Here is a 24,290-nt window from a genome sequence, read left to right as displayed (position 1 = left end):
CTGTGTCTGGGGATCAGAAAAAGCATCGCAGAGTGGGCTCTAGCTGACCTGATCCTTACAGATGGGGAAGACGGAGGAACAAAAGGTTTGCCAAGCTGCGGGAAAAATTTCAAAGGGACAGAGTTCAGAAAGAACAGGGAGAGTTTGGGGACCAACACGTGGCCGGATCTGGCCTGATGGGGCTGGTGATGGTGGATCACAGGGAGTGACAGGGAACGCCTCAGAAAAGTAAGCTGGCCATGACAGAATAGGCCTCCACACCTTGCTAAAGAGACTGAAGTCTGTTAAAAGGAGAAATGGGAGGAAAAATACATTGGTTCATCTGCTGTGTGCCAGGCATGGAGCTACTACCTTATATGTTTTCAACATGGATTTTGCAACATAAGACAGACCAAATCCTGGTTTGCAAGGTATGACAGCTGTGTGACCTTGCATCCTTTAACCCAGCAAGTCTCAGTTTCATATGTAACAGGTCAAGGATAATGCTTATCATATGGAATTATTGCAAGGCTTAAATGAGATAATAAAATAAAAGCCACTACCAAAATGATAATTTATAATAGAGTGATATTGGCAAGATTAGACTTGCATTTTAGAAAGGTTGTTCTTATAGTGGTGGGCAGGACAGAAGGGGGCCTGCTGGGGAGGGGACCGATGGGCAGCAGGAGGGACTAAGGCCAGTGAAGAGCTATTGTAGAATTATTAATAATTAATCAAGAAGAAAAACAAAACAATGAGCTATTGAGGGAGCTCAGAAGAGAGCCAAACGCTGAGTACCTTACAGAAACTTGGCCTGGGGATGGTGAGAAGGACCACTTCATAGGAGGTTCCATGGCTGAATAAGGGGGGTTCCTTGAATGAAGGGGTGTAGGAGGACAGCGAGGGAGCAAGGTAAAGAATGAGGAAGAGGGATGGAGAATGACAGGCTTTTTAGCTTGAGTGGGCAGTAGAGTTCTTAACTGAGTTGGCAGATGCAGGAGAAAATGTGGGTTTGGGGAGACTATTTAATTTTGGACAAATTGAGTTTGAAGATGCTACAGAATACCAGATGGAGAAGGCCTGAGGGAGCTGGAAATAGAGATCAGGAACTCCAGCAAGGAGGGGCCTGGAGATTCAGATCTGAGCTGTTGACATGCAGAGGGGAAAGCCTGGCTCCTGGAGAGAGAGGACCAAGGTCCAGATGGCATCTAAGCAGCGGCGATTCTGGAAGGTCCCTAAGAATCCAGTTTTTAGATCAGGTGGGAATAATTTAAGACATAGCTCATACAGAACGTTGGTTTGTTAGAAACTGCAGGTGCTTCAGTTATTTTGATCTAGACCCAGAGACTCAGAGCTAGAAGGGACCACCTCATCTTTTGTTTATTCACACCTTTTAGGGCCAGGCAATGTGAATGAATAAAAGGAGAGAAAAGAAAACTGCTGCCTGAGAGTAGAGTGCCCACTTGGAGAGGTAGAAAGAAGAATGGAATCAGAAGGTCAGAGTAGCACAGTGAAGACCCAGTCCTATCTGCAGGCTTCACGGTGAACCACCTTGGGTTTTAGTGGAGAGATGGTCTGGAGATGTTGCAAGGTGATATAGAAGTGGCCTGGTGTGGAATAACAGAATAGGGGTCTTTGTGGTACCCTCCCCCCAAATATTTATCCACTTTGGAATTGTGGTATGTCGACAGCTGATTAAAGTCCCCATTTTACAGATGAGAAAACTGAGTCTCCAAGCGATTCAAGAGACCAATGTTAAAGGGTGGCTGCAGTGGGTGTGAACCCAGGTTTCCTGGCTCCATCCAGGTCATGTATGGCCACCTGAGCTGAGGGAAGGTGGGAAACAGGACCAGAGGTGCCTGGGGACTGAGACCCACAGGTGGGGATGGGAAGAGAGGCACACCACTTCAAGTTCAAGTTGCTAGTTTTGCAGAGTGTAAAATTACTGCCCAAGTCCCAGAGAATAAACAGAGTTAACACCCCATTAAATACAATGGACTTTCAACGTGAGCTTGAGACGTGCCCAGATTGAAACTAGCTGAGCAGGAGCTGGCCCATGAGTAAAATGTATCACAGGCATTGCCTTAACATTTCCAAAAAAGAAAAACCCAGTGCGGGGAGAAGAAAGCGCCAGCAGCAGCTCTGCAGGCTTGGGGCTGAGGATCCGGTAATGAAGTCTTTCTGGAAGGTAAGAAAGGGCTGTGTGCTGCATGCTATTTTTAAACCTGCTGGAGCAGCACGTGTATCCTGGCCCGCGCACTTTCTCCAGCAGAGGAGGGGCCCCAGGGAATGCAGCCAGGAATTTAGATGCTATTTATTGTATTTCCTTTTATCAGTCAAATGATTTTCCTATTTCCCACATAGATAAAGATCTTCCGCTTACCGCTCCAGCTTGTTGACCTTGTCAGGACTGCTGTGCAGTCTGGAAATTGGTCCCAGAGAGAGAAGGGCATTGTTGTGAGCGGTTTGTTTGGTGGTTGGGTTTTTCTTTTCCCAACAGGGAGGAGATCCGTTTACCAAAAAAATAAAAATAAAAATTAAAAACCTGCCAAAAAACAATACGTGATTGTTTTGTGCCTTTTTGCAAAACTTCAAAGTTGTCCAAGCAGTGCCATTTGCCAGCCTCCCTCTGACCCCCACCTGAGTATCTCCACCCTATCTTTCACCATCACACACACATACACACGCACACACACACACACACTGCAGCAGTATCTCCACCCTACTTTCACCATCACACACACACACACACACACACACACACACACACACTGCAGCAGCAAGCCTGACCCCGGGCCGCTGCTGAGCCGCTGTCTTGGCAAGCGGAGGAGCAGAGGGGGCGGCAGCTCGCTCTTAGCTTGTAAGCTGAGCCAGTCTCTCTGAGGTGCCAGCCCCTAGGAGATGCCAGCATGCCTGAGTGGGAGCAGTAACAACTTCCCCTCGGCTGGCAGCCTTGGAGCCAGCAAGGCCTCCAGAAGCCGCATTCCCAGGCGAGGGAGTGGCCCAGGGCTGCTCTGCAGCGGGAAGGTCTCCTCCTGGGCCGGCCGCCCTCTTGATCTGGCCTGGCCCGGGCCTGGTGGCCAGGTTCGGGGACAGGAGCCGGCCCCGCTGTTCTTCACCTTCTCAGGGATGGGACCAGCGGATGCTGCTGGAGCCTGGGGTTTTATTATTATAAATCCTCTCCATTTTTGGCTCTTTTTCAACCCCAAACGTAAAGAGGGCCAGCTCGACGGAGGGAGTGCAGCCCCTCGCAGACCCAACGTTTAGACGGCAAGGAGCGGCCAGCGGACTCCGCACCCGCCGCGGTCCGCGGTGGATTCTGACCGCCGCCCGCTTTCCGGAGGCCCCGGGTTCTTCCCCACCGTCGTGGTGCTTCCGGGCCGGGACAGCAGAGGGCGCTGGCTCTCCTGACAGCACATGTGTCGCTGCGGCTCCCGCATCTGGAACCCGGCTCCACCACTCTCTTACGAAATACTGCTGGCCCGGGATCTGCTGTGAGACGCGCTGGCACCGAGTGAGCATGCACACACATCCAGAACTCCACTTTCTCATTAGCGCTATTTCCCCCTCAAGAGCACTTGTGGAATGCGGGGAATTTGTCTTGCCAAGGCGGCCAGCGCCTCTGAATCTGGGGCTTGGTCAGGCCTGGGTGGAATGTTCCGAGGGACCACCTCTGGTCTGAAGCCTTTGCCCTGCCCTCCCACGTGGGGTGAAAAAGAAAACAGAGGAGCGGGGACCACCCAGATCTTTCCCCTGAGGGGAAGAAAGCAAAAAATGTTTGGCCTTGACCTTCCACGCCTCCCTCCCAAAGAGATCAACTGCCCACATTTCCAGGTTCTTGAGAAACAAGATGTAATTCTGAGAAAGCATTCTCCTAAGTTACAAGCGATTGGAAATGCCAATTTGGTATGCAACATAGAGTCCGGAAAGGAGAAACTGGACAGGGGAGAGAAGGGCTGGAGCCAGGAAAGGGACCTGGTTTCTATTCCAAGACGGCTCCCTAGACTTCCGAGAGCTGCATGCATTTAAATGTCCACATTTCCCCTGCAGAAGCCAGTAATCTAGACTTCTCTTGGCCAAACAGCACATCAGTCTAATACGGTGTGGGAGAAATATGTTACATCCTTTTTATGAACAGAATGTTAACACCACCGAGAATCAATATTTATATCCAGAACACAATGACCTGGCTTGTTTTGTGCTGTGGTAGTTTTAAGAAAGGGTCCTTTGGAAGCAGCTGAGGACGCCCCCACCCCCACCCTCTTCCTGCCCAGAAAGGCCAACCCACCAAGGCAAAGCAGCTGGGGGCTCAGGCCTCTAAAGGTTTTCAGCCTCTGTTCCTTCCCTTCTTGCCCCTGCTGCCCTCTGTCTCTTGGGAATTGCAAGAGGAAGCCAGAACGCAGCAAGTGGGGCGGGAATCTGCAGTGAGCTCCAGGATGTGAGGTAGCATCCTGTCTGCTGTGGGGACAGTTAGTGAGGGCCTCACTGAGGGGGACGAGGGTCAGACTCACGTCCTGGCATTTCCTACTGCATAGCAATGTAGGAGAGAATCCAGCTTAACATAAATTCTTAGACTGGAGATTTCTGGGGGTTCAGGGTGAGATGACACTTTCATGCTGCTAATATTTTTTTTTTGGCCAGGCAGTTACCCTCATCTGAGACAGCTATTGTGACAGAGATGGAAGCCAAGTCTCCCCTACTCAAAATGCTGTCTGTTCTTCCAGAGTCTTTTGGGAAACTGCATCGAGACCCTTAGGCTGGTTTGTTCCTTGGTGCTGGTTTTATTTTACCGTCTTTAGAAGCTTCTGGGCCTGCAGCCTGGAGTCAGTGACTTGCTCCTTGCAGGTAAAATCCTTACCTAATTATAAAAACAAAACCAACCAAAGCCTTTCCCTCCTTCCCAGAAGATTTAAATTTGCCTGCATCAGAGCATTTAAGATTGTGAGAGTCCTCTTCATCTTGTGGACTGAATTGGAGAGCAGTTCCTCATTTGGCAGAGCAAGCAGCCCTGTTTCATTTTCACATTAGATGCTGAAGGTTACCACTTTTAACAATAGCACTTGTCTCTCTCATTAAATGCCTGGAGCTCATTATGGTATAACCCGCAGAAAAGTCTTTACTGCTTTAATAGGCATGATCTTTAGAAAAGATCCTTTGGCTTATGTATAAGATCAAGACATGATTAATCTTGGCCCCATTTAGCTATGGGTCAGGTTTTCAAGCTACAGTGAAGCTCCTTCTTTGCATGATCACAATCCACAATTTTCTATAATCTGTAGCCCTTTCTCCCATGTTGTTAGCATGTTTAGTGGCTGCATTTCACTTGGTCTGTCCTGTTATTTTCATCCAGTTCTAAGAAATGAGTAAATATCCCAATCATATTTGCTACAAAATCAGCCACAATAAACAAATATTATTTCACAGTAAGCCACTAGGATGTTCAGCATCTGCTTTACAGATAGATACAAGCTTCCCTGATAGCTCAGTTGGTAAAGAATCTGCCTGGAATGCAGGAGGCCCCAGTTCAATTCCTGGGTTGGGAAGATCCACTTGTGAAGGAATAGGCTACTCACTCCAGTATTCTTGGGCTTCCCTTATGGCTCAGCTGGTAAAGAATCTGCTTGCAATGAAGGAGACCTGGGTTCGATCCCTGGGTTGGGAAGATCCCCTGGAGACTGCCGAAAGTGTTCATGACAGAAAAAATGTTAAGAACCTCTGGTCTAGTTTTTCTTCATTTCACATCTCTACCTTGCAAAAACAGCCTTAATGCCTTCCCCCTGGCTGCAACGTAAAAGCTAAATTCCTTCATATGGCACTCAAGGCCCATTTACAGCCATATTCTTCCCAAAAACCTTCCTATCTTCATTTATTTATTTTTTTAATCAATACTCTGGATACAACATGTGTTCCAGTCCTGCTGAATCACTGGAGTACACCAAAAATACACTCATATCTCCAGATCTATTTTTAGCTTCTCTTAAAGAGCTATTTTTTTTTAAGGCCTACCTCAAAATGTTACCCTGGTAAAACCCTCTTTTGACCAAGCACAACCACCGAATCCTTCCTTTGTAATTTTGGGAACACTTTGCTTACAGCTGTTTGATAATTTGGGCTTCCCTGGTAGCTCAGCTGGTAAAGAATCTGCCTGTAATGCAGGAGACCCTGGTTTGATTCCTGGGTTGGGAAGATCACCTGATAGGCTACCCACTCCAGTATCCTTGGGCTTCCCTGGTGGCTCAGTCAGTAAAGAATCTGTCTGCAATGTGGGAGACCTGGGTTCGATCCCTGGTTTGGGAAGATCCCCTGGAAGAGAGCATGGCAGTCCATTCCAGTATTTTTGCCTGGAGAATCCCTGTGGACAAAGGAGCCTGGTGGGCTGCAGTCCATAGGGTCACAAAGAATCAGACATGACTGAGTGACTAAGCACTGCACATTTGCTAATTTATCAGATCCTGTGTTTCTTTTGTGTTATATTGTGAACTTCTTGAGGCAAGAGATGTCCTCAACTTTATACCCCAAACACATTTAGTAAGTACTTGCTTGAAAATGTTTGAATGAATGAATATATGTAAAATACTCATTCTCCTTAGGGATGAGTAAAATCCATAATGAACATGTTAGTCTGTCCTTCAAAACAAGAACTTCTTTTTAAAAAGCCTTTTATATTATATTGCAGTATCAACAACGTTGTGATAGGTGGACAGCAAAGAGACTCAGTCATACATATACATGTATCCATTCTCCCCCTAGCTCCCCTTCTATCCCGCCTGCAACATATCTTGAGCAGAAGGAACTTCTTTTGATACATGTAAGTCCACTTGAAAAATCCACCAGTCAAAGAAAAATAGAAGATTATCATCTTACAGTCACTGCCTGGACCCAGCTGCCTTTGGTTAATTTCTGTCCTTGAAGATAGCAGAAGTACCCCTAGCAGGAACCCATTTGCTGATTCCATAAACCTTTTGGCTGTATCACTGATGTCTTCTCATATGACCCTTCTTTGACTGATGTCAAATATATTTTCATACAGTCTCCTTCAAGCAGACGCTTTCTATTACTTGCCCAGGATTTTCTAACCATCAGGTTATGGTATGATTTTCATATCCTAGAACATTCAACTGCTTTATGCCAATCTTAAACAAATGCAGATGGATGGTTTAAAAAATTATTTTCCTAAGGAGCTTGAAAAATTAAAAAGAAGACCATTCCTTAAGTTCATAGTTCAGCAAACAGCTTGAGTAACCAGATCTATGTGTGTGTGCAGGCACCGAGCATGGAATGTTAGCAGCCCTGACCTGAAGTTAGAATCTCACGGAACCATAGGCTTTTAAGATCTGAAAGGTATCTTTTTAACGAATAGCAGAGAGATGTGTCTTGCTCAGGGGTTGATCTGGTGGCTGAATCTCAAATTTAGCAAGTCCAAACACAGAATTCTTATTCTTTTCCTCCATGATGCTTCACCCTTAACTCTATGCCATCTCAGACAGTGGCACCTGTCTACCACCCGGTTGCTCAAACCCTTCAGAAGTCTAGGGATTATTCTTGATTCCTTTTCCTTCATTCTCCACATGAAGCCCCTCAGCAACTTCTGTTCATTATACTTCCAAAATACATTCGGAATTCATCAGCAGCCCCCACTGCCTCCATGCTAGCCTAAGCTGCTGTCACCTGGATCCCTGGGCCAACCTTCTAACTGACCTTTTTGATTCTTCTCTTGCCTCCTCATAATTCCCTTCATAGCAGCCAGGATGAGCCTTTAAAAACAGAAATCAGATCTTGTCACTTACTTTCATAGAACACTTCATGCTATACTTATGATACAATTAAAATTTTGATCACATTTTACAAGGTATTATTTGTATGCTATATAATCTCGTTTTTGCCTACCAACTTCAAAGCCCCTCTACCTCTCCATCTCCTGTCAGTCTCATTAAATATCTCTAAGATAGTATGGCTACAGTGGAATATGGAGTCAGAATGACCTGGGTATACATTCTTTCTTTGCCTTTTCCCAGTCGTAACACATGCAAGTTGCTTATCAGCTTTGAGCCTTAATTTACTTACCTGGAAAATGGTATAATGGTCATAGTCTATAAAGTTGTGGTTCAAATTAAATGTGTGTGTGTGCTTGGTCGTGTCCGACTCCTTGTGACTCCAAAAAATGAATTAAATGATATATATATATATCATTTATCATATATATAATTATATATATATATATATAAACTAAATCAGAGTGCTTGACTTATAGTATGTGTCTAATTCTTCTTTCCCCTTGAGTCCTTCATAAATTATAATAGCTAAATTTAGGTGTCTGTTCTATGGCAGGTACTAAATGTCTTACATGGATTAATCCACATGAAAACTGTACACTATAGGGACTTCCTTGGTGGTCCAGTGGTTAAGAATACATCTTCCAAAGCAGGGGATGCAGGTTTCGATCCCTGGTCAGGGAACTAAGACTCCACATGCTGCAGGGCAACTAAGCCCCCACGCTTCAACTAGAGAGCCTGCACACTCTAAAGCCTATCCACTGTAGCAAGAGAAGCTTGTGCACGCGCAACTAGAGAAAACTCATGCACCACAATGAAGAGCCCATGTGCTTCAATGGAGGTCCAGTGCAACCCAAAAAAACCAAAACCAAACCAACAAAGGAAAACAACCCCACCCCCAAACTTTACACAATAGAAACTATAAATACCCTGTGTTACAGACTGAGCCACAGACCAGTTTAAGCAACTCACCTTGGGTCACACAAGCAGAAAAATGGAGCCAAAACTCGAACCCAGCAGTTCAATCCGATTTTAGAGGTAGTGAAACCATCATTGACTATCTTTATTGTGACCCCACAGTAAGAAATACATTTCACATTGTAACCCATCACATGTGTCTGCTCTAAAGTAGAAACAAGTTTCATAAAATAATATTTACCCTTACTATATGTAGTGTACTCTTCACTTTAATGAAAAAAGGTTTTGATCAACTTATTGATTTAATGACCTGTTAATGAGTCAAAAGCATACTTTGAAGAAGTATTATTGTCTAAATTACAATAATCCAACTACTTTTACCTTCCAGTTACCTCAACTGCTGCTAGAAAACTTTGATGGTTATCAATATAGACTTTATATTTCATTTACATTTCAGATAAAGCCCTTATTAGTTAAGATGCCGATCCCCCAAGACTCAGATTTATTTCCCATTGCAAACTCTTGCAATTATGGAAAAATCAGCTCTTGTCAGGTGAGATTCAAGCAATACACTCTCCAAAAATTATTTACCACCATTAAAACTCTTAATTACAGGCTGCCCTGTGTTAGAACTATTTATGCAGATATCTGTTCTTCCCACTGGACTGTCGGCATGCCAAGGGCAGAAACATATTTTATAAATACTTTTGTAGTTCCAAATAGTGAACTGACATGAAATGGAAAACACAGAAATAAAGAACTGGCTCTGGTGTTTGAGATTCAGACAAAAGGCTACTTCTATACCCACTGTCTTATATATTCTTATCTAAACATCTAAGGCATTTTCTTCCCATCCCAGCAGTTGCCAGTGGTTTACAAAAGTCCTTCTATCTGGGCAATTCGCATTGACCCTGCTCTTAGTTTCCCAATGCCATCCTTATCTCACAGCTCCTCCTCCTTTCTGCATTTTTCTAGGCTAAAAGAACTTACATTTATGCTTCTGGCAGACGATCCTCCCTATGGACCACATTCCCCCAGTGTTAAACTGAAATGGTTTCTGGGTAAGAGGAAGTACATTAACATTTTCACTTAATCTTTTAAATTCTCAATCCACATCTTTTTTGTGAGCTAGGGTATGAGCTGGTGTTTATTTCTATAGATACTGTAAAATATATTTTTAAGCACTGGCTATGTGTCAGCATGTAAATAAATAAAACAAAGACAAGGTCCTTGACTTGGAACCCTCAGTTGCAAGGCAGGAAATTTAGAGGGCAGGAAGTAGCTACAAGCTTTTCTGCCAAGCAATACTTCAATCTCCCCACCCGCAGGGAAAGATTATCCTGTTGTTGTTTTAATCCAGCAGATGCTGAGCAGTTAGAAAAAGGGAACAAAACAACTGGAGGAAATATTGCCACCTGTTTATGTTGACTTTTACCAGACAAGAGTGGCCACCAGCTGTTGAGAGGTAAGGGATGAACCAAGGTGGCAACAGGAAAATGCTTACCCTGGTTCAATCTGGTTGTCAGCTTTTTGGCTGTTGAAGCGGGGGGAAGTACCAACGAAGTACTTCATGATGGCCAAGAGGCAAAGACAGGGTAGTGCATCTTGCTCACTAGCAGAGCAGGGCTGGCCTTAGAGTCTGGGCTGGCCTATGCATATACATACAGTCACATATGAGTCATGTAATTAACTCAGTTGCCTACTTGGTATTTATTTTCTCCTTCCTTACCGACTAAAACCTGTCTATTAATGGAGGCAGTAATGTCTGAGGAAAGATGACATTCCTTGGCCTCCCATAGCTAGCTGTTGTCACATGACTGTTCTGGAAGCATTGTGTGGTTTCCAGGAAGACTCTTTAAAGGGTGCTGACTCAGCTGAGTTTGTCCATTTTGTCCTTGCCCTTTTTCTTCCTTTAAGCTGCCAGGAATTTCAAATGATGGCTGATGGTCAAGTGGCTGTTTTTGACCATGAAGTGACCTTGAGAAAGGAACCTTCTTGTGGTGCAGACAGGAGCCCCTATACTGGTCTTGGATTGCCTACCTTTGGAATACTTTTCAGTGAGAGAGATGTGTCTTATTTAAGCTTTTGCTGATTTGAGTTTCTGGTAAATATAGTCAAGCCTGACCCTAACTGAGTTGCCTCAATAATTTCTGGCATTCATTTAAGATTCTTCATAGCCGCCAAAGTACGGTCAATACATCACCCAACTCTGTCTTTCTGACAAGTGTAAGAGAGCTGAGGCATGTCAGATGAGGAAACTGGGAACAAAGTAAGTCTTGCCCAATGCCACATAACTAGCTACTCGGAGGGCAGCAGGCTTTGGAAGCCAGGAGCGATCACCCCTAGAATTTTAAAAGCATGGGGGAAGCAGGTGACAAATTACCTTTAAAACAGATTTCGACTAATGAAGTAGTGGTTACCTTTAAAAGCAAGTATTTAAGGAAAATTTATCTCTTCAGTCAAAGGGAAGACTATCTTTAGGCCTCCTATCAAGGGGGCTGAAGTCACCTGACTTTAAGAACATGAGACTTCTTTCAAGTTGCCTCCAGAATACTACTGCCACATTAAAATGAATTATAATTCATTGTATTCTTATAGCATACATTAAGAGAATTGAACCCTCAAACAGGCTAAGACACATTTTGCATAAGCAATTAGTAAAATGAAATGTTACCATTTTAAAAGTGTAACAGACAATGATTAATGTAGAGTTGACAAAGTCTTTAAGATAAGAAGGCAATGCAGGTAAAACTGAATCAAGTGGATTCAACATAGAAAAGTTTTTAATGAGGCAAACATCAAACAAGCATATTGACTTCTTAAAAAAAACAAAATCTAAAAGTTTAATTACAAAAACACTTGTACAGAAAACTTGGCATTTCAACAGTTTCAAACACACGTACACATTTTTCTTCTAAAATTTCATTGTGTCAGAATCTGTCTCATTTTCCTCAGCTGCTCTTTGTGTTTTAATAAAAAGAAAGAAACCTGTAACACTGAATAGGCAACAACTTATTTCTTGAGAAGAACATATTAGTGAAATAATATCTACAAGTTTACTGGGAAATGTGAATTAGGTATTGTGTCAGCCTCTGAGCTCACTCACTCCATTCCTGGCTGGGCACAGAGGAGAGAGAAGGCAAAGGCAGACCTGCTTCACGGAACCTTCTTGTTTTGTGGCAGTTGAATTCCAGCCACCAGTGAGTCAGGTGTAGCTGCTGGGAGGGCCAGCATGTCAGAAGCAGGTTGCTATTTTGTGAAAATGCTTTCAAACTGCCAGCTTTCTTGAGATCTCATGCATTCTTGAAAATGGATGTCTCTCAAGTCAGTGTCAGGTATCTATCCAGACTAAGGAGAAGCTCTGGACCTATTACAGCCTTTCCTGGTGCACAGCACTGCTAATAATGCTGTGCAAAACTAACACAAAGGCGAGACAGAGAGAAATATGAGGAGGAAGAAAGGAGACAAAGTATTTGGCAGAAGGCAGACACAAACTCCAGAACTAGCTTGGCTGTCCTTCTGCCACAGACAGTGCATTCCAGCTTGGACTGAGCAGGCAGGGTGTCTGAGAGAAGAGCCAGGAATGGCCAGTCAGAGCAGGAAAACACAGAAGAGCAGGTGAGTTGGCAAGTTTATAGAGATAATGATGGGCTGTTATTCTAAAAGATGGCCAAGGTGGTATATGTATGGGCTTCATTACATGAAAATTTGATGTGTGTTCATGTAAGAACTTCTAACATGGTTGCTTTTTTGCTGTTGTTTTGTTTCCTTTGGGTTAAGAAAGAAATCAGGGGAGGAGATGCTGAGAAGACAGGAGGGTGCAGCAACATGATGGGGGTGTCTGGCTTGCACCCTGGCCTGTGAGCATGCTGTGAGAGGGCCACACTTCCACCTGCCCTTGGTGGCGTGGTGCCTGGACAGTGGGCTCAGCGTGCCCTGCTTTGGTTCCAAAGATCTCAGCTGCAACCACCAGCCTTGTGCTCCACAGCATCAACACATAATACAACAAAACCAAACCCTGAGGTGAAAATCAGAAACTTCTCTTCCCTTTTGCTGTTTTTTTTTTTTTTTAAATCAGAAGAGGGGAGAAGGAAGGAAAGCCTGTCCCTTTGACACAGACTCTGCAGTTATGATTAGAGGAGAAAGACGAAGGATGGAGAATTCCTCCATGTTCTCTTCTGTCAGCTGGCAGTATTCTGATGACATTTCTGCCACCCGTATCCATGACTCGGTACACCTCAAGCACACAGGGATTTCCTCTGTTTTTGCTTATAAGAAACTTTAGGATCTTTTTCAATACCAAGTGAGAAACAACTTTTCTCGTTCTGTCCTGTTTACCAATGACCTTTCCCTCAGCAAAAATATTCCACAAGTCACTGCCAACAGATGGGAACAGAAGAGCCTTGCTGGGCCCGGGACACAGGGTACGTGCAGGAGCGATGCTTAGAAAACAGCAGGCAGTACCAAGAGGGGAGGAAAGAGTGCTCCCCTTCAGGGCTGCAATCACAAAGCCTCCACGACAAGGGCTGGCACCCACTGAGCGCTGTGCGGGGTATGAGACACAGCCTCGCTCCACAGGACACTGTCAACAAGAAGCTCCTTTCTTTGGAGTCACAGCAGGACAATGATGGGAGAAGATTGGGCCTGTCCAATGAGAGAAACTCTCCTTCAGAGCCCTGCTGAGCAACAAAGCCCAGAGGTCAGAAAATGGAGACATCTAACTTGGTGGGGTGAAGAAAATATAAAAAAAATCAACCCCCAAAAGCATTAAAAAAAGAAGTGACAGCTAGGTAGGAAAACTGATAAAAACCACAGAGCCACTGGTAAAAGAGTCCAATCTGAATGAAGCAGAACAATGAGAAGGCTTCCTTTCTGCTGCAAAAGGTGCCTCTCTCAGGGGTGTTTAGTCAGCAGAATATACGCAGACCCACTTGAACAGAAGTAGAGATGATAGAAGACTGAAGACTTGCACACGGTCAAAGCTTCACAAGGACAATTCCATAGGAAGTTCACATACATGTTCCTTTTGCTGCTCCCTCACATGGCTTCCTGGGGTGAAGGCATGTACCTCATAACTGACGGTTCTTTCACAAGCATAATAATCTGTACGCCCTCTCTGCCTCCACTCAACTCAAATTTCCATGGATTGCTTCTCATTCTGAACAAGTAAAACCACTTACAGAACATCCTGGAGCTCTAAGACCTGTAGAACTGGGAGGAAAAAAATGAAAAAAGATACCAAAAAGGTAAGCACAGATCAGAAAGGGTTCAGATTTTTGGTGAAAATACTGCGATGCTCTATTTTCAAAAGGGTTAAGGTGAGTAGCAGGGTTTATGTAAACCAAGGAGCTCACAAAGCTGCAAGCAGCCAACCTCACTGAGGCATTTTAGACATTTCAATGACAAACGTGGCCCTGCTCCAGTTCAGCCACAATGGGGAGGTTGGAAAATTGCCAGCCAAACACAGAAAACCAAGTATCAGGGACAAATTCGATGATGAAAAATGAGTACTTGGTCCTGGTCAATCAAACCAACTTTCTTTAAGTATAAATCTAAGGCTCCCTGCATGTGTAGGAAAGTACTATGTGCATAAGATGAATAAATTCTTACATCGATAAAAATGCAATCACATAAAAAAGTTGTTTTCTTTCCAGTCCTCAAACAGGTAACTATCATTTCATTCAACTGAAATCAAGCAACATATGGCTTTTGATATATACAGTAGTCACCTCTCCATGTGAAATCACCCCCATGGCTTCCTCTCAGCTCCACTTTTTCTAAGTATAAGTTAGCCACAAAGAAAGATGACAGCTGGGGTAATTCTTCCATTGTATATCTATAAAAAATAATTACAAAATGGCTGAACAAAATTTTACATGATAATTGCTGGATTGTAATTTTTTCCTAATTACCCCCCATTTATCTTACTGCTTTCATTCTAAGATTTTTTTAGTGCTCTTCCTTGACACCCATCCCTACCTCCTTGTATCAATGTTCTAGAAACTCAACTGCATTTAGATACATGTGTTCTAGTTCTAGAATCTGCACTTGCCTACTTAGGTATTTTTAGGCAAGACATCTCACCTCTCTGGGACTCAATTTCTTTGTATGTACAATGATGGGATTTCTAAAGGCCCCTTCCAGCTCTAATATGCTCCTCTAAAACCATAGACCATTCGCTTCCTTTCACTCACTGGCTCCTGACAAAGGAAGAAAACTTTGCCAAGCCCATGTCAGAGTAATTAATTGTACCATGAATGCTGGGGACATCAGGCCTAGTTGTCTGTACATATTTGTATAATGAGGCCAAGCTAGAATTAATCACAGTCTTTATAACTGTTTCATTTGACAGTTTCAGAGCGTGTGGAGAACTAACTATTCTCAGTTATGTTTACGTGGCTAGATTGTAAGAATCTGTAGTAACAAAACCGTTCAGATTTTCAGCTATTCTTTCTTTTAAGGGAAAATATTTGTAGGTTAAAATCAAGGATAATGATAATGTTCTAGGTTTTCAAAGACACCTCAGAAAGCAGATATGACAGTTTATATCCTTAAGATGGGTAAAGCTTTAGGAAAGTCTTACTGGCCAAATGCTCAAAATGGAAAACCATTTTTGGCTCAAAACTCACAACAACTGCCCTATACCTATGTGAGGAGACACCATGTTATCAGTTATTGTGTTCTTCCACAGTCCTCCACACTGTTTCTCCCACCTCTTTCTTTACAAGCCTACCAGAGTGCTAATTGAAAACCCTGTGTGAAAATGAGAAGGGTGATGAGCTCCTGAAAATCCCAGGCCTAGATTTACAAGCTGTTCCCTTCATAAACAGCAGCAGTAATGCCATTTCTTTACTCTGTAGGGAGTCCAGTCATCTCTTAGAAGTATGGTCCATTCCATCTGGCTACGCACTAGAAGGACAGTAATCCTTTTCCCATCAGAGCACAACTGGGCGAAAGTATGACGAATCGCCCTGTACAGTTACTATTGGAGCCCGTGGCCAAGAAGGATAGAGACGACTGCTTTCGTCTCTGCAGGCAGACATGACCTCGTTAGATAAGAATTATAGGTTTTATTTATTCTTGCACATGTTGCTCAAGACCCAGACCATGTTAGAATATGAACATGTATATGAGTATGCTCATTTACCTGCAAGACAAATAAATAAAGATATAAATCCATGACCAGCCTTGCTAAGGAGTGTATCTTGCCATCCACTCTTGTTTTAGCATCCATATATGGCCATTCACTGTATGGTCCAACCCTAAGATTTCCACATAGTTTGTATGTCTGCAGGGATGGAACAATTTAACTGACAGACCAAAGGGCTGTCAATTGTGGAATGACAAACTAAAGGGTACTCTATCTCTGAGAATCTGAGTGAAAAAATAACCAGTTCCATTTAAGAAATGATACTGATGACTGACCATGAGTACCAAAAAGTTTATAAAGGCAGGACCCCTTTGGAAATGTGTTTTTTCTCTTCTAAAAGGATGTAAAACATATTACAAGTCATTTGTTGAATGTAGTTTTAAAACGTTTATTTTCTTGTTTCTCTCCTTTCACTTATTGAGAGTTTATATATTTTTTAATATATTCAATCAAGGCATTAACTGTTTCACTGTAAGTTTAGTCCACATTAACATTTAACACACAACTGTTACTCTGATCTTGAGTGGTAAATGAAAAGCTTACTTACATAGGCTTGTAAACATACAATGTCTCACTGACTATTGTGAATTATCGTTAAATTTACAGGGAAAAGGAAGCTTAACAATTAAGTGATACTTATTTTGTCCAACGTGTTGTTTGCGGGGTTATTTCCTTTAAGTTTCTCACTCAACCTTCAAAACCCTTTGGGAAACTAATACCTAAGAATACAACTTAATAAGTGACAAAGCTAGAATTGAGATCCAACCACAAAAATCATGCTCTTTCCATTAAGCCACATGGAGGCATGCATGAGGAAAAATTATCTTGATTCAGTTTTCCAACACTATTTACTACATTTAGCAACCAAGCAACAGGAATCTTAAGCCTCCAACTCACTTATTCAATGTCATTCCAGGATTTTAATAGCATTAGTAAGGTCTAATGCCATCTTAGTTTTGATGATGTGCTGGCATGTACGAATCAAGTCAGTGAGCACTCACCATTCCCTAACGATCAAGCCTGTTCACAACTTCTCGAACTGTAGCTATGAAGTTTTCATTGTCTTGGGGATTAGCTAAAATAATACTGTGCAGTCTGTTCATATAGGAGTCGATAGTGTCCACTGTAGGTGTCTCTCCACTTCCTGAAGTGAGATAAGAGAAAGTAAGAAAAGCTTCCCCATTCAGTTCAATAGTAACACATATCAGTGATTCCACAGCAAAGAAACTTGACTCTAATGGGGTCTGTTCCACAGAGAAGATTTTAATTTCAGAAGAGAGACTTTCAGACCTCAAAGAAATGAAATTAACCCACATACTCTAAATAAACAGATGGACTACTACTGCTGCACAGCATATAGGAGTAGTTGCATAAAACAGGTTAAGGACTCTCTTAGATCTGCTGTGACTATTTTCAACATGAAAACATATATAAGAAATATTAGTATTTCTTTTCCTTCCCATTAAGACAATATCACAAAGCCAGCACATTTATATGCTCTGGAAAAGTGCTCTGGGGGAACAGGTGACATGGGAGAGGGGATCAAGAAATAAAAACGTCCTGTTATGAAATAAATTAATTCATGGGGGTGGAGTGTGCCTTATGGTGACTGTGGTCAACAGTATTGTACTATGTATTTGAAAGCTGCCAAGAAAGTGTATCTTAAAAGTTCTCATCACAAGAAGAAAAATTTGTTTGCAACTTTGTAAGGTGGTATAGGCTTCCCAGGTAGCACTAGCAGCAAAGAACCCACCTACCGATGCAGGAGAGGTAAGAGTTCAATCCCTGGGTTGTGAAGATCCCCTGGAGGAGAGCGTGGCAACCCACTCCAGTATTCTTGTCTGGGAAATCCCATGGACAGAGGAGCTTGGAGGGCTACAGCCCACAGGGTTGCAAAGAGTAGGACACGCCTGAAGTGACTTGGCGTGCATGCACACATCGGGGCACATGGTAACTAGACTTGGGTGATCATTTCACAGCATATACAGATATAGAATCATTATGATGTACACTGGAAATTAACACAATGTTATACATCAATTATAGCACAATTTAAAAAAAGAAAAGCGCTCCACTGAGGATTTATTACAGTTTCCACTATTCTGAAAATCAAATTAAGCTTAGTAGAAAGTAGATTATGTTAAAATATAATTGAAGAAAAATTTAACTGAGCAGAGAGTCTGAAATTTTGGATGATTTTAACCAATGGGCTGTGCTGTGCTTAATGGCTCAGTTGTGTCTGACTCTTTGCGACTGGATGGACTAGAGCCCACCAGGCTCCTCTGTCCTGGGGATTCTCCAGGCAAGAGTACTGGAGTGGGTTGCCATGCCCTCCTCCAGATTTTAACCAATACTGAGATTCTATTCCATTACCTACAGAAAACTCTGAGGAAACGACCTCGGAGTTTATTGGTCTTCCCCTTGAAGGGAGACTTCAGCCTCACCACACCAACGCCAGCATATGCAGCACCTCCCCAGCCCCCACCGCTTTACACGACTCAGGTGGGGATGATGTTACCAGGCAAGGGCATGCTGGCGAAGCTGCTGGTCAGCACCTGCCGCAGGGTCTCCAAGTGCTGCTGTAAGACGGTGTTGCGGCTGCGCTCCTGGATCACGTCCACCTCCAGCTTCTCTACCGCTGTGCGCATGCTCTCCACGTGCTTTTGCAGGGCCGCGTTCCTCTCCTCAAATTCCATGTTGGATTTGCGAAGCTGACGGAGCTCTGCCTCCCGAGCTGAGGAAGCAAGCCCCCCAAAACACAGGTAACACAGTGTCTCTGAGGAGTCCCAGTGACTCTTCTAGAAGTTCTGTTTAGCTGTCTCTAATTAGCTACCCCTCCTCCCGTCCCTAGTCTCATTATGGCCTTTCTGATAGCAATTTCAGCAATAAAACGCCTGGCTCTCCAGAGTTATTTTCATTCTTAAAGCTGGTCATATTCTATACTTAAGACTGCAAGGAACAGCTGCAATTTCCAGTGTTTGTTTGTTTGGTTTGTTTAAAGCCGTGCTATGAGAAGCCTGAGGGGTTTCACAGGGGGATCCTGGGAGACTGGGCAAGCACAGCTGTGGGTCCAAAGCTTTATTGCAGTGGGGTCAGCTTTGCTCTTATTTATTTTATATTTTGGATATCCATGCAAGCTTTCATTTGTACAAAGGCTTCTTGGCTAACAGCCTGAAAACAACTGAATTAGTGATGTATATTTATTTCCTCTGATTCAGAGACTAAAGCTGCTTTGACAACACTGGCTGAACTTTCCTCACTGGTCTCTGAGTAGCTATTTTTAATACAGAGTGAAATAGAAGCAACTTTCTTCTTTCAGACCAGTCCCAGGGTCGGGAGTATCACTACCATTGCTTTTGAGCAATTAATTTCTCCTGACAACTAAATCCCCTGTCACAGATGTGAGGAACGCAATACGATCCTTTGGTAATCACCTTTGCTGTGGTTCAGGAATTCCTCTGTAAATATAGGGATGTCAAAAACAGACCGTTCCTTTACTTCTGCTTCTTTCTGTGAATCAAGAGTAACAAAACAGTTAATTATTAAACTAAATTAAATAGTAGTGCCTGAAGGCACAGTGGTCATGTTTTCCTTAAAGAAATAGTAAGATGAGCAGCAGTCAGTCAGTCTAGGTGAGACTGTGAAGAAAATGTATTCACCTTTCCTTTGGAACCAAACTTTCACAGAGCTCAAGCATGTTAAGTATTCAGATCTCTCAGGTGACAACTGCTGTGCAATGAAACCTTAAAACAAACCTACATAAATTTCCCTAATAGAGATGTTGGAAACCATTTCTTAGCTCTGTGTTCTGAATAGTCAACAGTGTACAAGGGAGAAAGTGACTGAGGTCGGTATCATTCAGTTCAGTTTAGTCGCTCAGTCATGTCTGACTCTGAAACCCCATGGACTGCGGCATGCTAGGCCTCCCTGTCTATCACCAGCTCCTGGAGCTTGCTCAAACTCATGTCCATTAAGTTGGTGATGCCATCCAACCATCTCATCCCCTGTTGTCCCCTTCTCCTCCCACCTTCAATCTTTCCCAGCATCAGGGACTTTTCAAATAAGTCAGTTCTTCACATCAGGTGGCCAAAGTATTGGAGCTTCAGCATTAGTCCTTCAAATGAATATTCAGGACTGATTTCCTTTAGGATGGACTGGTTGGATCTCCTTGCTGTTCAAGGGACTGTCAAGAGTCTTCTCCAACACCACAGTTCTAGGTTGGTCATAACTTTTCATCCAAGAGGTAGGTATAGAGAAAGAATTTCTGGGTGATTTTTCTGTTGCTTCTCTTGGTTATGCATATAAAGTGCTCTCTGAGATAGGATGATGCAATCTAACTTTGCAGAGTGGACAATAAGAATTTTAAGCAGAGATTTGCCAGCCACGAGCAATAATAATGGTATTCCATTCGGACGTCTACTTTTACTTCTTCTTATTTACAAGGGCAGCATATAACAGGATCTTTCAGACTTTCTTTGGACCCAGGAAAAACAAACAAAACCAAAAAGTCAGTAATAACTAGGCTCTAAATATGAGAATGCCAAGGATTATGTGAGAGAAAAAATAATAAACCTAAAATTAATTCACCAATAAGCCATTAAAAATAAAAGTCTCACAAAACCACTGCAAAACATATTCCACAATGATCCTTGTGAATAAAGTCAATATTTCAAAATGCTTTAGCAGCAATTTCTACCATGAATTTAAAGTTGAAAACATTAAGAATATAAATTGTAAGTGTCTTGGCAGTGTTTAAAATCTTGCATAATATAAGATGGTAAAGAAAACAGTGGGAAATGAGTACTGAAGAAATTGCTAGTGAAATCTGAGGATTTCAAAACCTTTATAACATAAAGAATAGTTTAAAAAGTCTAGAAATCATTCCTGTAAAAACACATTAAGTGCCAGAGATAGAATGTATATTTCCTACTCTTGCCACCACTAGTCTTTTATCTTTGAACAGAAATATGATCTGGTGCCCAGCAGAAAGGCTAAGCAGTTAACAGCCTATGAGGGAACTCTGACAGCCAGGCTCCTGTTTTCGTATCGGTGCCTGCCTTGTTATGGAGGGTTGGGCTATGTGAACTGCCGGCCAAGGGCAGCTCATTAAGAGAGACATCTAGTAGGCTGGAAGTCTGAAAAACTATGTATTTACCTGAAGAAACTTTCAGAGCACTTAATTTTTGCCCTTCTACCTCTTAAAGAAAGAAAGTGAAGTTTTCCAGAATGATTTAAAAACAAACAACAGAATTATCACTGAAGGCCCCAGTTTCAACAGGCAAAGCTCTGCCTCTAGCCAGTTCTTGGTGGATCTCAAAGAGAATTAATGTATGGGTAAGAAAGACTGGTTCCAGAAGAGATCTTAGATATATCTCACAGTGGCTTTCTCTCAACTCTGCTGGCTTACCATATGCTTTAACTCTGTTACTGTATAAGATATAACAGATATAAATCCACAAATGACTTTAGATAAAGGCTTATAATTTTATCATCCCATCCTGTTCAGTCTCTTACTTAACTGTACTGGCTTGCTGCTGCTAAGTCATTTCAGTCGTGTGAGATCAATTTACTTAGCTACAGGTCTGAATATCTGCCAGTCAGATGGGTCGGTGGGGATGCCTGGCTCCCATTACCATGGTACCAAGAGCCCTCTCCAAGGCTTAGATTCTGCTCAGACAGGTAATTCTGTTTTCTTCCTTGCCAGAGCAGTCCAGACCAAGCTAACTACATAAGGGCAGAGGATAGCACCACATAAGTGCATTAACACACTGCCTCTTGGTACAGATTCTTAAGAGTACAAAATAAGAAACACCACAGCAATTAAATGAAACTGTTCAGTCTCTGAAAGGCCAAGAGAGAAATTCTACTTAACTGAAGAGTCGTCATAAAAACCATCAGCACTCTTCCATTACTGAGTACATTACTCGGCATTGGAGAGGATCCTCTTGGGGGCTCAGATACACTTAAGCTGCTCCAAGGATCACTCAAGGGATTAAAATCATAAGGATTTCATTACCTCATCATTGAAAGGGTCTAATTTGTTCAGGTTGAGTGTCATTTTGTCATTTTTCATAAATTAAAGGAGAAACAAAATTATTGTTTCTATCTTAGTCCTCACATGAGATTTAGATACTTTCTTGAGAGTAACACTAGCTGACTCCTGGGTCTAGCAGTCTGGCTTCTGATTTGAGAGAAGCAAGAATACTCTTCACTTTGGTTTTCATTCTATATATTGAGTGGAAGGTAAGAGAACAGAGGCCTTTTGAACTGAAACTATTTTGCTGTGATCTAGGCTCAGGGCCAGAATCTCATGGAGTGATATGCTTCTCTCAAGTGCCCTTTACTTTAAGGAATGCTCTCAATATTGTGTACCAGGCTGAAGTGCCCCACCGCTATGCAGAATGGTCTGAATGGCTTTCAGGTCAGCATTTCCTGAGCTCTAACAGGGCTCCCCAGTATCTACATTGGTAACAATGTCTTAGGAATCTAAGTTCCATTAAGGAATACAATAGTTTCTTTACTAAATATATACAAATAAAATCATTTCTGTCTCAAGTGGCAACAAATTTTGCTGACACTACAGGCAGCCAGGACCATTTTTACTTGCAACACTGTTTATTCCACATAGTGTGGCGGGCACTGCCAAGAGACCTTAATAAGCCTGGGCTACAGACGCCTGGGTTTCACTCACAATTCTGCCTCTAACCAATTCAGTAAGTGATTCTGGGACATTCTCTCCTATCTTAGGCAAGTCATTTTCCTCACTGGCAAAATGAGGGGGTCAGGTGAGAGGATTTCTGAGGTCTTAGTAATTTTGATGTGAGCTTGAAAACTGTTTTATGGCATTTGCCATTTTATTCCTAATAGGATAAGAAAAAGGAAATAAGCATGTATTTAGAAATGTGATGTTTCAGGCACGTTGCAAGATACTTGCTCTTTTATAAACTTCCTCATAACTCAGTTCAGGCCACTTTATCCAAAGATATATATGTATATATATGTAATGCCCCCACAAAACCTAAGTCATCTTAAGGTCTGATTCAGTTGCTCCTTTCCATGGTGCTTCTGTGGCTTTTTTTCTTTTCCCACTCATAGTGCTTTCTTATTTTTCTTAACTCTTATTATACTAAGAGGTTATGTGTGGCTGTGTTTAAAAACTGTCAAACCAGTTTTTCAAATTGCAACTGTTTTGAAATTAACTGGTTTAGTACGATGTTATTCAATGAAAAAAAAAAAAAAACAGATAAAGTGAGTGACATTAATTGAGTCAACAACCTTACTAAGAGAGCTTTATCCTGACCTGGGCATACACCAGACAAGTTTATAAAGCCTAGTGTATACATATTTGAGAAACTACTACTGGCTTTCCACCTACTCCCTCCTTTTCTTTGGTTTTACATGTGTCTAATCCTGAAACAGGAAAATCACAAAGAGACTTATTCCTTTTCATATACTGCAGAAAGTCCTCTCATACTAAAATAACATATTTTATTAAAATGCTTAATTTCTAAAATCAGCAGCAGCAGCTTCTGCGACTGACTAAGTCTACTAAATCTTTTCTTATTACAACTATTAACTTTATTAGAGGCAAAAAATGCCACATATGGTTTGGCCAGCAAAATCCATATTGATGAAAGGAGTCAGTCAGTCATTGACTAGAAAATGTGAGATCTAAGATTTTACTGTCCATACTCTCTTTTGTAACTATTAAGGATAGAGAAGCTATAAAGGACGCTTAATAGGGAAAAAAAGAAGTTTAGAAAATTTATGATATTGGTGGGCAATGAGTAATTATACAAGTATCTGGCAGTATAGAAAACTTATAACACAATTCAATTATGATTTAAAACATATAGTGTACATACAGTTTCTCAAGCAAAAAAAATTTCATCCTAATTGGAACACAGAGATGTCATATTTAACTACATTTATATAGGATTTATATGAAAAATAAAATGTTCATATTTACCATGCTTCTCACTTTATAATTCATGGATGGTGATAAATCTACTTGAATTGTGAATCTAAAAGTTTTCTTACATTTTGAAGGTAACCAATACCAAATTAGGTATGAGAACTACAACTCCACAATAAATAAGTTATTATTTTGAAGAAGTGATTTCCTTGATTTAGTGAAAAACCCAGTGCATGCAAAAGAGTGCATCAGAAAATTCTTTTTGTGTAAGTTTCCACTGTTATTTCAACAAATGGGTTTTGTATAAAAACAAATGAGTATTTGTGGAAGAACTCCTCCATACAAGAGCATAATGCTAGATGGTATGTGGATGGGTACAGAATGGAAACTAGACCACACATGCCTTCAAAGAGATTATAATCCAAAAGTGTTAATGACAGAAGCACTTGAGTAACTCTGGCACCTTAGCCAGACCAGCTAAGTGCATAAAAGACATATAGAGAGCCGTGAGGTTTAAGGGAAGTTGGAGGAAACAGGAAAAAGCTTGAAGCAGAAA

General features: G+C 42.1%; 1 protein-coding gene across 2 annotated transcripts in view; it reads right to left on the bottom strand.

Annotated features, from left to right (window-relative positions):
* Positions 1 to 11,432: 11,432 nt before the first annotated feature.
* HMG20A (high mobility group 20A) overlaps positions 11,433 to 24,290 on the bottom strand; it is a 67,387-nt gene continuing 54,529 nt past the window's right edge. Inside the window, exons 7-11 of one of the 2 annotated variants that reach the window (XR_006344398.1) lie at positions 19,254 to 19,329; positions 18,338 to 18,553; positions 16,821 to 16,963; positions 14,399 to 14,505; positions 11,433 to 13,880 (exon numbers count right to left, since the gene is read on the bottom strand). Coding sequence is in view for 1 of the 2 variants with exons in the window: in XM_043921631.1 (XP_043777566.1) it covers positions 16,827 to 16,963; positions 18,338 to 18,553; positions 19,254 to 19,329 (429 nt within the window). In the remaining variant the exon portion in view is untranslated. The remainder of the gene's footprint in view (positions 13,881 to 14,398; positions 14,506 to 16,820; positions 16,964 to 18,337; positions 18,554 to 19,253; positions 19,330 to 24,290) is intronic. The other variant, XM_043921631.1, reaches the window with a different exon arrangement.

The sequence above is a fragment of the Cervus elaphus genome, chromosome 13 (genome assembly GCF_910594005.1).
Source record: "Cervus elaphus chromosome 13, mCerEla1.1, whole genome shotgun sequence".
In the NCBI taxonomy this organism is placed as follows: Eukaryota; Metazoa; Chordata; class Mammalia; order Artiodactyla; family Cervidae; genus Cervus; species Cervus elaphus.
The sequence above is the reverse complement of the archived record's forward strand: the minus strand, read 5'-3'. Positions and strand labels throughout refer to the sequence as shown.